The sequence below is a fragment of the Betta splendens genome, chromosome 24 (assembly GCF_900634795.4).
Source record: "Betta splendens chromosome 24, fBetSpl5.4, whole genome shotgun sequence".
Taxonomy (NCBI): Eukaryota; Metazoa; Chordata; class Actinopteri; order Anabantiformes; family Osphronemidae; genus Betta; species Betta splendens.
Window position 1 is genome coordinate 10,565,281 of NC_040901.2, and position 13,611 is coordinate 10,578,891.

The window sequence follows — 13,611 nt, forward strand, 5'->3', positions numbered from 1 at the left end:
ACATGGCGGCTCAACAGTAGTGGAGCTTTTCTACCATGTGAAATCAGTCGTTCCTTATTTATGATGTTGTTACGCTTAAACCTATCGTTTTCTTCAGTGCAATTATATGAAGAGTCGCGCCACGGACTTTGTTCAACAGTTTATGGAAGTTTAAAAAAGGCAACAATAACGAGCTCGTTCAGTCGAACTCAAACGTGTTAGCAGTTAATTCAGTGGAGGCTAGTTTTGAGTTGACAGTCACGGTTTACCCCACAGGTATTGCTCATTTTCTGTCGTTTTATTGAAACACTGGAAATATATTTTCGCGCCGTTTTTAGTGTACGTTTTGTGCCCCTGTATCTGTTATGACATGTGCTTGTTTCCCACGTTCAGCAATGGAAAAGGGCAACACCTCACAGAAGATGACATATCCAATCCCCACCAACAAGCGCCCCAAAAGGAAATACTGTGATTTATGTCGCACTTATTCTATGAATTATGTAAGTGGATTTCTCTCTATATATTCATCTATAATCTATGTGAAAATGATGAACCTGACCGTGTGTTTCCTCTCTGCAGGAGGCTCAGGAGCATGTCCATGGTATGCGGCACCACCGAGAGCTGGAGACGGTGCTTGGCAAGTAAGTAGAAAGGCACATGTCAACCAGTTTATAAACGTATTCATTATTATTAAGATAAGATGCTAATCTTTGAAATTTGAACTGCCCACATTGTCCTCTCACAGCAGTTTAAACAGAGATTCTGTCGTATCTGTGTATCTGATTAAAGAAATGTTTTTCATGTTTAATCCACAGAGGTTCACCTCATGATTGCCACGCGTGCAGGGTGTCCTTTGTGGGTTTAAATCAGTATGCCAAACACATCTCCACTGCTCAGCACAAAGCCAACCTGAAGACCTTGATTTCTAGTCATGTTAAGACCATCCCTCTGAGTAAGACTCTGAGCAACGAAACTATGACTATAATCCTGGAAAGAAACAAGACAATAAATAGAGAAATGTAAGCTTTTTCACCTATTAATAGTAAATGAAATAGTTAAAATAAATAAAAATAAAATATCAAATAAAAATTGTATTTAATAGATATTAAGTTTCAGGGTTTAACAAACTCTTGTTTTTATGTCCAACACAGAAAGAAAGAGAGGAAAAAACAGAAAAAGAGACTGAAGCAGGTAGCTGATCATGAACAAACCACTGGAAAAACCACAGCAGAATCCAAACAAGTGAAGCCACAGATGCAGGACACCTATCAGAGAGGAGGAATTGTTGCTGTAGTTAAAAACAAAGAGAACAAAAACTTTAGTCTACCCCAAAGGGAGGCATTTTCTCAGAATCAAAGTGGCCTTCACCATTCATCCAGTGGGCCTTCGGGTGGGACCTTTCATCAGCCTCATGTTCGGGACCAGTTCACCCAGTCGGGTTCCCAACCAGTGTATGATGACAACTTATCTGTCAACAATCAGAGCATCCCTATGAAAATGGAGAGCTTACAAAAAGACAAGCCTAATGAAAGAAGCACTCAATGTGATCTCAATATCATGTCAGGAGACATGACCTGGCCTCCCTTCAGCCAGTACGATTATTGCAGCATGCAGTCCAGTAGTGCAGGAGACTTCACCAGTGATCACCTCCCTCAGAATGGAGCCATCATCTTTGACAATAGCCAGAAAGAGAGTTTGGGATTCTTTCAGGCAGGAGGAGACGGCTCGCATTGCTTTGTGAATCCTGCTCCAACAAACACACCTGTCACCAATGCTCCCATACAAGATGCCGACATTGGTGCGATGCTGCGTCAAATCAGAAGAGCACTGGGTGTGAGGGAGCCTTGTAGAGCTGATCGTGAAGCCAAGAGACAGAAAATGGTCGCTGAAACTGACAAAGGGTCACCTAGTGGTGCATCTGGGCAAAATCCACAGTTTAACCACTCTCCTTCAGCTCCCTCAGCTGTTTCTGATTCCAGTATCACCCACTCAAAGCCAACCCAGACAAATGTCTGGTTTGAAACTCAGAAGCCCCTCAAAAGCCCAGTTGCGGTTGAGAAACATGTGTGTGAGACCACGTCCTCTGATCCCAATCTGAACTTAGGCCAGAGAGTTCGTATCGCCCACAAACCAGGCAGAGCTCAAGAGGCTAGAACCCCGAATAAGTTGTACAGTTTATCAGGCGCCAGAAGTAAGTTAAGCTGGAGCGAGATGTATAGGGGGATGAAAAAGAGAAAGCAAGACAGCATCAAAGGCAAGGCCAGGTAGGGAAGACATCTGTACACGTGTTTGTCCTCTCTTTGATTTGTCTGCTGGTATTTCTCAGTTGCATTGTGCATTCACAGGTTTGGAATTGAATTGCCGAAACCTCCAGCTAGCCAGGAGAACACAGCACAACCACTGGACCCTTACTTGCCCCTTTCTGAAGGTTTCCACTGGGAGTCGTTACCGGACATTCCTTTAGATTCACTTCCGACTTTACCTTCTTCACCCCGGAACGCAACAGCTTTTGAGTCTCGCACAGAGACACAGTCTGAGTCTCTGCTGCAGAAATCTTTGGAGCAGCCTAATGCGGCACAGCAGGACGGGACTGGCTGCAAAGCAACTCCAGTCTCTGTGAAGTTGGAACAGAACTCTCAGATGGACAACGAAGGCTCACAGGGAAGCTGCAGCGCCACCAAGAGAAAATACGTGGTAATGGGGAGTGGTACAGCTCCAACATCCAAGTTACCCGATCATTCTATATCTAAAAAAGGGAAATATCGTGTTTTCTTGCAGGATGATGGTACTTCTGACAAGGAGCCAAGTGGAAAAAAGAAAAGAAAGTCAAACAGTGGTAAGTGATACTTTAGTGAAGTTGGTTATTCATATTAACTGCAGCCGAGGTGTCACTTTCAAGCTTGAGCTGAACGTGTGTTTGATTTCTGGCCTGTACTAAAACACTCCAAAATATTTTCATGGAGAAAATCCATACCTGACCTACACAGTGGGCGTCTGAGGTGATCTGAATGGTGATTATTTACCAGTCCCATCGTGTTGTTCACTTGTAGGCAAGCATCAAATGGACCAGCTTTTGGCAGTGTCTCTGCAGGAGGACAAACTGAGCCACTCCCTGCAGGATCTGGACAAATCTCTTGTCCAGTCTCGCAGCGCCCTGCAAGCCGCCTACGCAGAGGTGCAGAGACTCCTGCTGTTGAGGCAACAGGTATTAGCTCTGATGTAGAACATGTCCACCAACCATTATGTCTTGTGCTCTTTACACATGTTCATTGTTTATTGATCTGTTCCCGCTTCTGTTACAGTTTATTTTTGAGGTCAACAACCTCAGAGTCAAACGCATTGAGATCCTACAGGGGATGCAAGGTGAACTAGTTTTATTTTATTTTATAAACTGTCTTGTATACAACATATTGTTTAACTGGTCTCTTCTGATGTGTTTCAGAAGAATACTCTGAAGCATCTAATACTGATGAGAAAGAAGACACCTACTCACCTCCTTCATCTTCAGCTGCCAACCAGCCTCCACCACCCTCAGCCTTACCATTATTATCGATCACCCATCCTCATCCACACTTTGCCAGCGCTGTCCTGTCTAACGCAGACGCTCTTCCAGTGCAGTTTAACCAGCCTGTGTCCTCCTTTCCCACCAATCTGCTCACTCCACTGCTGCTCCAGCCGTCGCATTCAGCCGCTGCTGCACCTCCAGCCGCTGCTGCACCTCCAGCCGCTGCTGCACCTCCAGCCGCTGCTGCACCTCCAGCCGCTGCTGCACCTCCAGCCGCTGCTGCACCTCCAGCCGCTGCTGCTGCACCTCCAGCCGCTGCTGCTGCTCCTCCAGTTGCACCTCCAACTGCAGCTGCTCCTCCAGTTGCACCTCCAACTGCAGCTGCCCCTCCAGCTGCTCCTCCAGCTGCTGCTCCTCAAGCTGCACCTCCAACTGCAGCTGCCCCTCCAGCTGCTCCTCCAGCTGCTGCAGCTGCCCCTCCAGCTGCTGCAGCTGCCCCTCCAGCTGCTGCAGCTGCCCCTCCAGCTGCTGCTGCCTCGACGGATGCTCCTCCTTCTATGAAACATGACTCTGAGGAAGCAACAGGAGGAGACAGTGTTGACCTTGAAGATGCCCCCAAAAAGATGTCAGTTACAGGACCAGACAGCAAGGATGGCAATGAAAGCGATGATTCTGTCAAAATGATGGAGCCCTCCAACCTAGTAGTCATAGATATTGATGAACTGGACAACAGGGATTCATGCGGGACGGCTTCAAACATTCCAGTCAACCCAGAGCCACCTCAGACCTCTGTAACCACAGAGCTTAGTTCTGCAAGCACACAGACATCTCAACAAAATGAGCCTGAAAGGTAACACTGACCGTTCCAAATCTGCAGGTTTTGGTAAGTGAATGAGAAGCACCATCAACTTTTTTCTCTTGACCTGTTTAGAAAAGTTGAGACGTCAGCTGTGGCAGTGACGGACTCCAGTGTCTCTGCAGGTGAGTTGGGCATGATCCTACATTAAAGATGCAACAAGACTGATAGAATAATGTTTGATTTACAGTAATGTCTGTTATTTAGAGTCTGTCAGGGATGAAAAGGCGTCACTGGGTGCATTTGGGAATCACACCGGCCCCGTCCATGGTCTGCAAATCCACGACGGCCTGTTGTACACGTGTTCAGGGGACAACACAGCACGGGCGTACAGTCTGACTGTGAGATGCTTAGGAACTTTTACTTTCAAAACAAGCTGAAATACATAACAAAACATAAAATACAAACCTGTTTGTGCTTCCAGACTAAGGAGTGCCAAGCAGTGTTTGAGGGTCACACAAACAAGGTCAACTGTCTGCTGGTGTCGTCCCTTCCAAACATGCCTGCGTGTCTTTACACTGGATCTAGTGACCAGACCATCCGCTGCTACAGTCTTCAGGTGCAGCAACTTTACCAGCACCATATTCATGTGAAAAGTGTTCTTGTGACTTGGTTGCTACATTTAATTGTCTTAGACCGTGCTAAATACTTTTGACAGCTTTAAGAATCTTAATGATTTTATTTTGTGATTTATTTCCCCATCAGTCCAACAAATGTTTGGAGCAGCTCTCCCTGACAGACAGAGTGTTGTGTTTGCACATTGCCTGGGGTGTTCTGTATGTTGGACTTGCCAATGGAACAGTTGCGAGCTATGACTTAAAGGTGTGTAAGAAATGTTACACTCTGAGATTCTGAAGCAACCTGTTTTTCCAACATCGTCCTCATCTGCCATCAGACCATGAAGGAGTTGGATGTGTTTGAGTGTCACAGCCCACGAGGGGTGAGCTGTCTGGCTACAGCGCAGGAGGGGGCACGTCGGGTGCTGCTGGTCGGCTCGTACGACGCCACCATCAGCGTACGAGACGCCAAGAGCGGCCTCCTGCTGCGCTCGCTCGAGGGTCACACCAAAACCGTGCTCTGTATGAAGGTGAGCGGAGGAAGCTAAAATGAGAACTCCTTTAAGGATTCCTGTAAATATCTGATTTACGCTTCCTTTGTGGTTTGCAGGTGGTGAATGACCTGGTTTTCAGCGGCTCCAGTGACACATCGGTTCACGCCCACAACATCCATGTGAGCGTTGCACATCAGTGGGACAGAGTTTATTCATACACACGTCAGTGGCACAGAGTTTATTATTACACATGTTAATCTGCTCGTCATGTTTCATGTCCTCTGTAGACGGGTGAGTTGGTGCGTATCTACAAAGGTCACGGTCACGCCGTCACTTCCATTGTCATCTTGGGGAAAGTGATGGTGACAGCCTGTCTCGATAAATTGGTTCGGGTTTATGAGCTACAGGTATTAATTTAATTTATAGTAGCATGCAGTCACAAAATCTGGACACCAACTATTTGACAAACTAATATCTGGTGATTTTTGTATTTTACATATTACAATATTTACTTAGAATCCTCACATACCTGTATTTGTGTGTCATGTTTCTTGTAGACTCACGATCGCCTGCAGGTTTATGGGGGTCATAGTGACATGGTGATGTGCATGGCCGTACATAAGAGCGTGGTAAGTGCATTAAAACTGATTCATTTCAACAGAAACTTTACTCAGTCACTTTAATGAAAACCAGTTTTGTTCTTCATTTTAAGATTTTCGTTATGTTTGCATTCAGATCTACACGGGCTGTTACGATGGCTCCGTTTGTGCCGCTAAGCTCAACTTAATGAATAACTACCGCTGCTGGGTAAGGACTCGCTGTCCCGCTACACCGAATCAGCACAGATGTTACAGCAGTGTTGTTAAATGTCTTCTCTTCTCTCGTCCAGTGGCAGAACTGCACGCTGATCTTCGGCATAGCAGAGCATCTCGTGCAACACCTTGTGAACGATCACAGCAACCCGAACCTGCAGACGGTCAGATGTCGCTGGAGAGGCTGCAGCAGGTTTTTCCCCACGCAGCAGTCAGTTCGCCAGGTGATGAGCCGACTTGTCCTACTATCAAGCGCTACTAAGGGATATGTTGCCATGAAAACTGTCGCTTTGCATGAGAACAGCCCTTCACGCTGGTGTTTTCCCTGCAGGAGCTGCCTAAACACATGCAGGACCACGTGGAGAGCGACAGTCAGGTGCAGCCGTGACCGGACCAACAGCGATGCAAAAGGCGAGGCCGGAGTTTCAACCATCACGACACATCTGCTTGTTTTGTCTGATGGTTCAGTTATACCAAAAAATGTGACAAGTTTTAGGTGTTTTTGAGACTTTTTAGACTCAAAGAGCCACCGTTAAGATAATTAACTATATTCTGTGTTTTGTGTCTAGACGAGGACTGATAATTCTTTTATGTAAGATTGTACAGTCTGTATTTCATTTGAAATAAATACCTGATCTGTATTTACAGACACAGGACATGTAATTCTTACCTCATATTTAATTGTAAAACATTTGAACATAACCTACAGTATGTTTACATTAGTTCCTTTTTATAATGTTACTACATGACTGGACAATTTCAGGATTATCAGTTTAATTTGACTTTTATATTCAAACTTTGTCACACTTCTGCACATGTTTAAATATGTCAGTTGCTTAGAAATAAGCTAAAATAAATGTATCCGTGAAGGGAAGTGATGTGAGCTGCTGCTGCAGCTCCTCCAGACTCACTTCAAGAGTACATGGTTAGCTGAAGCCACTGGAAACAAAGCAGAAGGAAAAGCAAAGACAAGGAGCGGTTATATAATAGCCAATATTGCAAATAATAAAATCTAAACCTAGATTAAAATTCAGTTAAAGCAGGTATTCAGATTCACCTCCAGGACATTGAGTTTGATTAGACCATCTCCATCTTTGTCAAAGGCATTGAAAGCTCCTGCAAGTGATTCAGATGTGTGTGTAACTTTGACCCTGCAGAGGTTCAGTCTTCATTTGTTCATTTCCCTTGAGGTCAGGTGTGTGCTGTACTCACTGAACATGCCCTCCAGCCTCACTAAGCAGCAGATGTAACTGTCAAAGTCGATGTTGAGGCGCTCGTCTGCGTAGCGCATGGCTATGATGTCATACAGCTGTTTGTTGAGCTGAAACCCTTCAGACGATGAGTCACAGGTTCAATAAGCTGTATGTTATTCCAGCAGCATTATAATGTATCTGTGCTTCTCACCTGCATTATTAACAGCATTCCTCATCTCAAAACTACTAATGGAGGAGGACTTGTCTTTATCGTAGAGTTTAAAGATCAGCTACACATGAGGACAATAATCATAATTCATATATAACTGATATGTTGGATAAATATGAACTGAAATGATGGTTGACATGAATAATCCTCACCTGCCACTCCTTGATCTTTTTCCACAGGTGTTTGAATTCCTGCAGGTTCAACTTCCCAGTGCCGTCAGTCTGTACAGTTCAGTCAAAGAAGGGATAAGAAATAAAAGGCTCTTGTGTGGTTCAAGCGAAAGGATACGTCCATTAACGCGATCATGCTCCGACACGTCTCAAGGCTGAAACCTTCTTTCGTCTTGATTTCACCGTCTGTTAAGGACAGAGCATACGTGACGTGATCGCCTCACGACACCGCGTGCGGTGACCGTCGGGATGCTCCCAGTGACTCACGCTTGTCGAGCACGTTCCTCATGATGGCTTTGAGCTCGTTGGCACAGATCTGCATGTCCTGCACGGGGAAGGAGGACGTGTGTCACATGCGATCGGAGCAAAGGCGCCGCGTCTTCTCCGTGTTGCACTCACCTCACCAGCTACTTGTTTGTAAATGGCTCTGAATTGTTTTTCCTCCTCAGTCTCCTCCGCAGGTTGCAACAGTTTGAGCTGAGGAGACGAGGCATCGTTAATACCGGGCATCAACAGGGAAACCAAGGAGGGAGAGGGTTTTATTTTCCAGTTATGAGCCTCTATGTGTCAAGTTCTTACAGACACAGGTGCATCTGGGTGATGATATTATGTTTCAGAGCTGTCAGTGTCAGACATTATGACAGGTCAGAGGTCACTGGGAGCCATTTGTCGCCTGCCAGCCCAGTAACTGTGGTCCTATGTGATCTCTACACACTCTGCTGCAAAACAGTTAAAACTCTTACTTTTGGTTTCTTCCTCTTTTCACCCTGAATGCCGTCGTGCTCGATTTCTTTGTTGGCCCGCGCTCTGTCCGACACGAACACGATAGGCTGGCGTGTGGGTGATGGCGGTGGTTGGTACGAGGACAGGAGGGTCATGAGAGACAGAGGAGACGAGGAAGACGAGTTATTCCCCTGTTTATACCCCTTACATTCAGACACTCAGTGTGATGAAGAGCAGCAGCGGGAGAGAGAGGCAAAAGAATCTACCAGTGTCACGACCACATGCTCACGTTACCTTGTCTTTCTTTATCTTGTCTGCTTGCTGATGGTCAATAAGATAAATAAGGACAGATAGAAGTGAAGAAGATAGTGTAGATATGAAATCAGTCGTACGAGACTGTTTTTTTATACAATATTGTCACCCAAATACTTGAGGGTTCAGTTGTGGCAAACCTGCGGTTGGGTCGACCCGATGGTGTTCTCAGCTTCCCTGTGAGGATGAACAGACACATTAGGACCTGCAGTGTTTAAGGCCTTCATTCGTCAGCATCTGCTGCACCATTAACTGTCGTGGGCTCGATCCGTACTCAGACGTGCTCTGCTTCTCGGAGAAGACCCTGAGGATGAACTCGCCCTCCAGGTTGGGCTCGAAGGTGGTGGGGATGACGACGTACTCGCCCGGCGGCAGGCGGAAGCGCTCGGTGACCTCCCGCAGGTTCATGTACGCCTTGCACTTAGCTTTGGAGGCGGTGTACAGGAAGAAGTCTTTCTGCAGGTGCTGATTCTGTCCGCACATCTGAGGACGGAAGAGCAACAGGTGAAGCAAGGATGAAGGAAGACCTTGTGGAGCGGGACTTCAAAATAAGAGCCTGGCCGTACCTCCTTGGGCACCTAAAGAGACACAGGAAGATAAAAATAATGTTCAACTCTGGTGAATGAAGGAACTCCGAGGTGCTGAGGGTCATAGGATCAGTACCTGATAGAGTGAAAATCCAATGGTTAGAAACTTGGCCCCTTTATGACGCTGCATCCTCCGACCTTTCTGCATCAGGGCCACGACGACGGTGCAGACCACCTCCCCGTCCTCTGGGTCATCGTCCTCCTCATACAGCTCCAGACGATACTGAGGGTTGGTCCAATAGGTTTCTACAGGGCGCAGAGAGTGAATCTGCAGCCGTGGTTGTCATCATACGGAAGCCTGAGCGCATCAATAACAATAAATGCTACCTGGGAAGTTCCTGCAGCCGCCGGCGGAGCTGCCTCTCACCCACCGGCCCTCGTTGACCGACACCGACCACGTGTGCCTCTCATCACCCTGCAGGGCGTCGGGGGTGAGGTTGCACAGCTCCAGCTTGGTGAAGTTCCTCTTGAAGTCATCAAAGGACATCCTGCACACGAAGAGTTAGTCAAAAAAAAGCGTCTGAGGCTCAGGCGTCGTCGGTGTGAGCGTTTTGTGGGCTCTCGCACCAGAACTCGCTCGCCTCCACCGTCTGTTTCTTCAGGTTCTCTCTGTCGGCGATGGAAATGCTGGACCAGTCCTTGGAGCTGTGAGAAGACAGAAGCACGGCAGCAGGAGGTCACAGCGGCGCATTCACGCGTCACCCACGGGTTCAGCGCGTCAGCTCTTACTTGGGGCTCCAGGCTCCCTTCCACAGCACCACACCCCAAGGATTGCGCAGGCGGATCAGGCGGATCCTGCTGTCCTTCCCCGCCTCGTCACACTGGACAAAGCACCTCGTTAGCGTCACTGCATGGCCCTACAAAGATGAGCGTTTAGAGGGACGTGGACGTGACTGTACCTCCTCCAGGGCTATGATGGAGTAGGCGTGTCCTCTGACCAGCCCCTGTTCAGAGCGGCTCTCCACTTCACAGGCTGAAGAGACCTGAGACGGCAAAACAGGTCAAAATCAGAAGAAATGGACCTTTAAAAGACCGCTGACGTTCGCTCTTCCCACCGCCGCTCACATCTATGGAGCAGCCCATCAGCGAGCCTCGGTCCAGCGCCTTCCTCATGATGGTGTAGAGGTCTTTAGGCGAATCCGCCAACTCAAAGAACTCTGTCACTCCGCCTGTGAAGTCCTCCATGGCTTCTAAAGTGTTCCCTCCCTTCAGTGCCTCATAGGATCCGTGCAACCTGAGAAAAATGACATGTTTGCCTGATGCTACTAGAAAAACGCATGTATTGGTTAATAACATAATAGCAAGTGAACCCCTCACGAGGTCAGAGGTCACGGGTTTCACGTCCTATCCGATACTGGATAGGATGAAATCGGAACCAATGTGATTAAACTGTGTCCCACGGGAAAGACATTAATAGACGGCGCTCACTTTGCGTAAGCCTTTTCCAGAAGAGCGCTCCAGAACTCGTTCTTCCTGTAGGATTTGGTGAACACCAGCTTGTTGTTGCAGGTGGGGACGCGGTCGTCCACCACCACGTCCACCCACTCGCCGTAGCGCCAGAACTGAACGGGAGACAGAGCACAAGGCGGAGGATGAGACGGCCCCCGGGGCAGTTCATCGGCAGCCGTCGACTTTTCCGACCTGGAAGTGGAAGATGCCGGCGTAGTTCTCGCTGAAGCTCTGATCGGGCGGGATCACTCTGTACAGCAGCTTCTCGTTTCGCGTCAGGCAGGCGATGGCGGCCAGCAGCCAGCAGTCACCTGTCACGGGCCAGATTCATGAACTCTGACAGCATCTGATCAGGACATACTGAGGCTTAAAGTGTCACAGAATAAACCCCGTGACACTGCAGGTGTCAGTATGTGTCTGGTGTATAAAGCGAATATATAAAAAGCTCTATATATATGTACATATACTATATAAAAGCAACATGATCATAGACTTTACCCAGTTCTCCTTGGCAGATGTCGGTCCTGTTGGCTCCATCTATGATGAACTGGGGGTTGTCACAGATTTCCTGTCACAGAGGAACAACAAAATTTGGAGACGTGCATGAATCCACGTTCTCATCTGGTGAGAATTTATGAGCAAGCACCAGTTCTCTCGACCTGGACCCCCCTAGACCTCTGCACAAGTGCTAACGCTTTGCTAAATGTGCACAAGTCTCCTCACCTCATCGCCACAATCAAGGCCGCATCCCGTGCTGAAAATGAGCTGACATCAACGCATGAAATACTTGGGCTGCAGACGGTAGAGAGCGCATTTATTGGCCGGATTACAAAAATAAGGTTACATTAGGATGTAATTCAAGAGGTTCCACTTTGACTGACTGCAGCTGGAGAAACGCGGGCTCATGCTCTGAATTGGCCACAAGCTCAGCTGCTGAGCTCTTGGAAGAGGCTCACATGCCGCTAATCTCAGACAAACGTTAAAGCTGCGCATGTCGTCTGCCATTAAAGAGCAATCACGCTTTAGAGAGTTGCTCTCGCTTTCTAGACAGGAAAAATAAAACACCTGCTTTTATTGGTACTTAGTAGCTCACGTTATCCCATTCACCACCTCTAAAGCCCAGTAATTAACACATTAAATCATGGGTAGGTGCCTGTTTATAGCCCTGTGCAAACTGGCTGCCAGTAAGAAAATTAAGCTAAGTGATTTGTCTCAGTGTTGAGAAACTGCTTGTGCCATTTGTGGTTTCTGCATTTCTGTTGCGTGAAACCCTAAATCCAGACTGCGTTGTCACCAGGACTCCCGGCGTGTGAGAGTCAGCTGTGATCATGGAAGGTGATAACCCAGAGTTATGCCCTGACAGCCACGCACGCACGCACATCGGCCTGACACCCCACCCTGGTCCGGTGGAGGAAGTGATGAGATGCATGGGGATTTTAGAGAAGTGAGTGTGCAAACACTTTAGTGCCACTTTCAGGTTAAATGTGATGACATGAGCCTGGCACTCACCGAGGGCCGCTTCCACTCAAACTTCATGGCCGGTTTCTCACAGTAGAAGAGTGAGGAGTCCTTCGCCGGGAACAGAGGGTCCTCGAACAAAACCTTCCTCTTCACGTATTTGTCCCGCAGCTCCAAGAAGGTCTTGAGGCGCTTGGCATCCTTCACGGCCTCATTTCTGCTCAGAATGGCTGAGTAGATGGAGTTCCCAGCAGGCGGGTAGTTGCCTTTTTCATCCGGTTCAATTGACGCCTGTGTTTCATGAAGCACCTTCACCTGCTCCTCCTCCACAACAGCAACTTTCTCTTTATATTCCTTGTCCCCCATCTTGTCAATTGTCTGTTTTTGCTGTTTGAGCTCAGGAAAAAAGAAATACCCTGGAGTCCTTTCCTTTTTTGCTAGATCAGAGCATCAGCTTGCACAACAGCACAGAGAAACTTCCTGTGTCCTCACTAATTGCTATGACCACTTTTAGTTCCTTATATTTGCTGGTAAACAGTGTTGCGGCTCATAGACGGTCAGTAACTCAACTCCAGCACTGAGGACTGAGTGCTTGAAGCTGGGTGCACCTAAATATAGGTCTCATTAAAGGAGGGGCAGCGGCTTCTTCTTGACCCCGTCCCAACCTTTTTGCAGTGATATATTATGACAGAATATTGGTTATGCAGGTCAACAACTATTGACCAGTGACATTTCGCCTTGACTTTTTTTAACTAAATTTGCATCACTGGCCTTGTGGAAGAGACTTGGGTATCCATGGTGTGAACCAGTGTAATGAAAGACTGAATCATGGTATGAGACCATGTAGAGTGCTTTCAGAGCAATTATAGGTAACACAGGTTCAGGAGGAATAATTTAATTTAATCTTATGTGTTTGTACGTGCTTATTGAGATGAAGTACTGTTTGATTGCTTGTTGTGTGTTTGAACGGTCAAAACTAGTCCCGGAAAACACAAAAATATTATCTCAATGATGCATTTGTCCTTCTCTTACATATGCTTCTCTAAGCATCATATATAACATTTATGAAATCTGACATTTAGCGATAACACAGCTTTACGTTCAGTTTTGTGTGTAGTACGTGATTGGCCTAAAACTCTGTCAGTCTACTCTTACATCCAATAGGAAGCTGAGACTGCTCTTTGTCAGGTTGCCAGGTTTTAAGAAAACCTGTCTTTATATTTATATTTAGATGTATGTAAATTGAATGGAGAGGCTTTTTTGTTTGTTTGTATAAATGCATAATTT

General features: G+C 47.0%; 2 protein-coding genes across 6 annotated transcripts; one reads left to right on the forward strand and one right to left on the reverse strand.

The window, feature by feature from the left end:
* Positions 1 to 6: 6 nt before the first annotated feature.
* LOC114849710 (uncharacterized) lies at positions 7 to 6,866 on the forward strand. 3 transcript variants are annotated; one of them, XM_029141408.3, is made up of 21 exons: positions 10 to 255; positions 373 to 479; positions 559 to 620; positions 795 to 998; positions 1,131 to 2,243; positions 2,325 to 2,673; positions 2,758 to 2,815; positions 3,030 to 3,184; positions 3,282 to 3,342; positions 3,422 to 4,334; positions 4,416 to 4,465; positions 4,548 to 4,681; positions 4,765 to 4,899; positions 5,046 to 5,162; positions 5,236 to 5,427; positions 5,508 to 5,570; positions 5,679 to 5,798; positions 5,949 to 6,020; positions 6,127 to 6,198; positions 6,281 to 6,427; positions 6,535 to 6,866. In XM_029141408.3, the coding sequence occupies exons 2-21, from the start codon at positions 375 to 377 to the stop codon at positions 6,589 to 6,591; spliced, it is 4,179 nt and encodes a 1,392-aa protein (XP_028997241.1). In that variant the 5' UTR covers positions 10 to 255; positions 373 to 374; the 3' UTR covers positions 6,592 to 6,866. The 3 variants fall into 3 exon arrangements, with proteins under 3 accessions (XP_055362625.1, XP_055362624.1, XP_028997241.1); XM_055506650.1 differs by having other exon boundaries at positions 7 to 255; positions 3,425 to 4,334; positions 6,127 to 6,427; XM_055506649.1 differs by having other exon boundaries at positions 8 to 255; positions 6,127 to 6,427.
* capn3b (calpain 3b) lies at positions 6,862 to 12,895 on the reverse strand. 3 transcript variants are annotated; one of them, XM_029141411.3, is made up of 23 exons: positions 12,376 to 12,895; positions 11,365 to 11,434; positions 11,059 to 11,177; positions 10,846 to 10,979; positions 10,483 to 10,651; positions 10,317 to 10,400; positions 10,147 to 10,238; positions 9,985 to 10,062; positions 9,745 to 9,905; positions 9,494 to 9,663; positions 9,397 to 9,408; positions 9,105 to 9,313; positions 8,971 to 9,007; positions 8,813 to 8,839; positions 8,539 to 8,625; positions 8,195 to 8,272; positions 8,063 to 8,120; positions 7,914 to 7,981; positions 7,778 to 7,846; positions 7,608 to 7,686; positions 7,416 to 7,532; positions 7,261 to 7,319; positions 6,862 to 7,142 (listed from the first exon to the last, which is right to left on the reverse strand). In XM_029141411.3, exons 1-23 carry the CDS (start codon positions 12,688 to 12,690, stop codon positions 7,116 to 7,118), a joined length of 2,319 nt encoding a protein of 772 aa, XP_028997244.1. In that variant the 5' UTR covers positions 12,691 to 12,895; the 3' UTR covers positions 6,862 to 7,115. The 3 variants fall into 3 exon arrangements, with proteins under 3 accessions (XP_028997244.1, XP_055362627.1, XP_055362628.1); XM_055506652.1 differs by lacking the exon at positions 9,397 to 9,408; XM_055506653.1 differs by lacking the exons at positions 7,261 to 7,319; positions 7,416 to 7,532; positions 7,608 to 7,686.
* Between the last annotated feature and the right edge of the window lie 716 nt (positions 12,896 to 13,611).

Coding starts and splice junctions, on each gene's coding strand:
- LOC114849710 (XM_055506649.1), top strand. CDS start 375: ATGGAAAAGGGCAACACCTCACAGAAGATGACATATCCAATCCCCACC. Junction 5,428..5,507: donor AAACCGTGCTCTGTATGAAG/GTGAGCGGAGGA, acceptor TGTGGTTTGCAG/GTGGTGAATGACCTGGTTTT. Junction 5,799..5,948: donor TTCGGGTTTATGAGCTACAG/GTATTAATTTAA, acceptor TGTTTCTTGTAG/ACTCACGATCGCCTGCAGGT.
- capn3b (XM_029141411.3), bottom strand. CDS start 12,690: ATGGGGGACAAGGAATATAAAGAGAAAGTTGCTGTTGTGGAGGAGGAG. Junction 10,063..10,146: donor AAGGGAGCCTGGAGCCCCAA/GTAAGAGCTGAC, acceptor GTCTTCTCACAG/CTCCAAGGACTGGTCCAGCA. Junction 7,143..7,260: donor TCAAACTCAATGTCCTGGAG/GTGAATCTGAAT, acceptor CTTTGTTTCCAG/TGGCTTCAGCTAACCATGTA.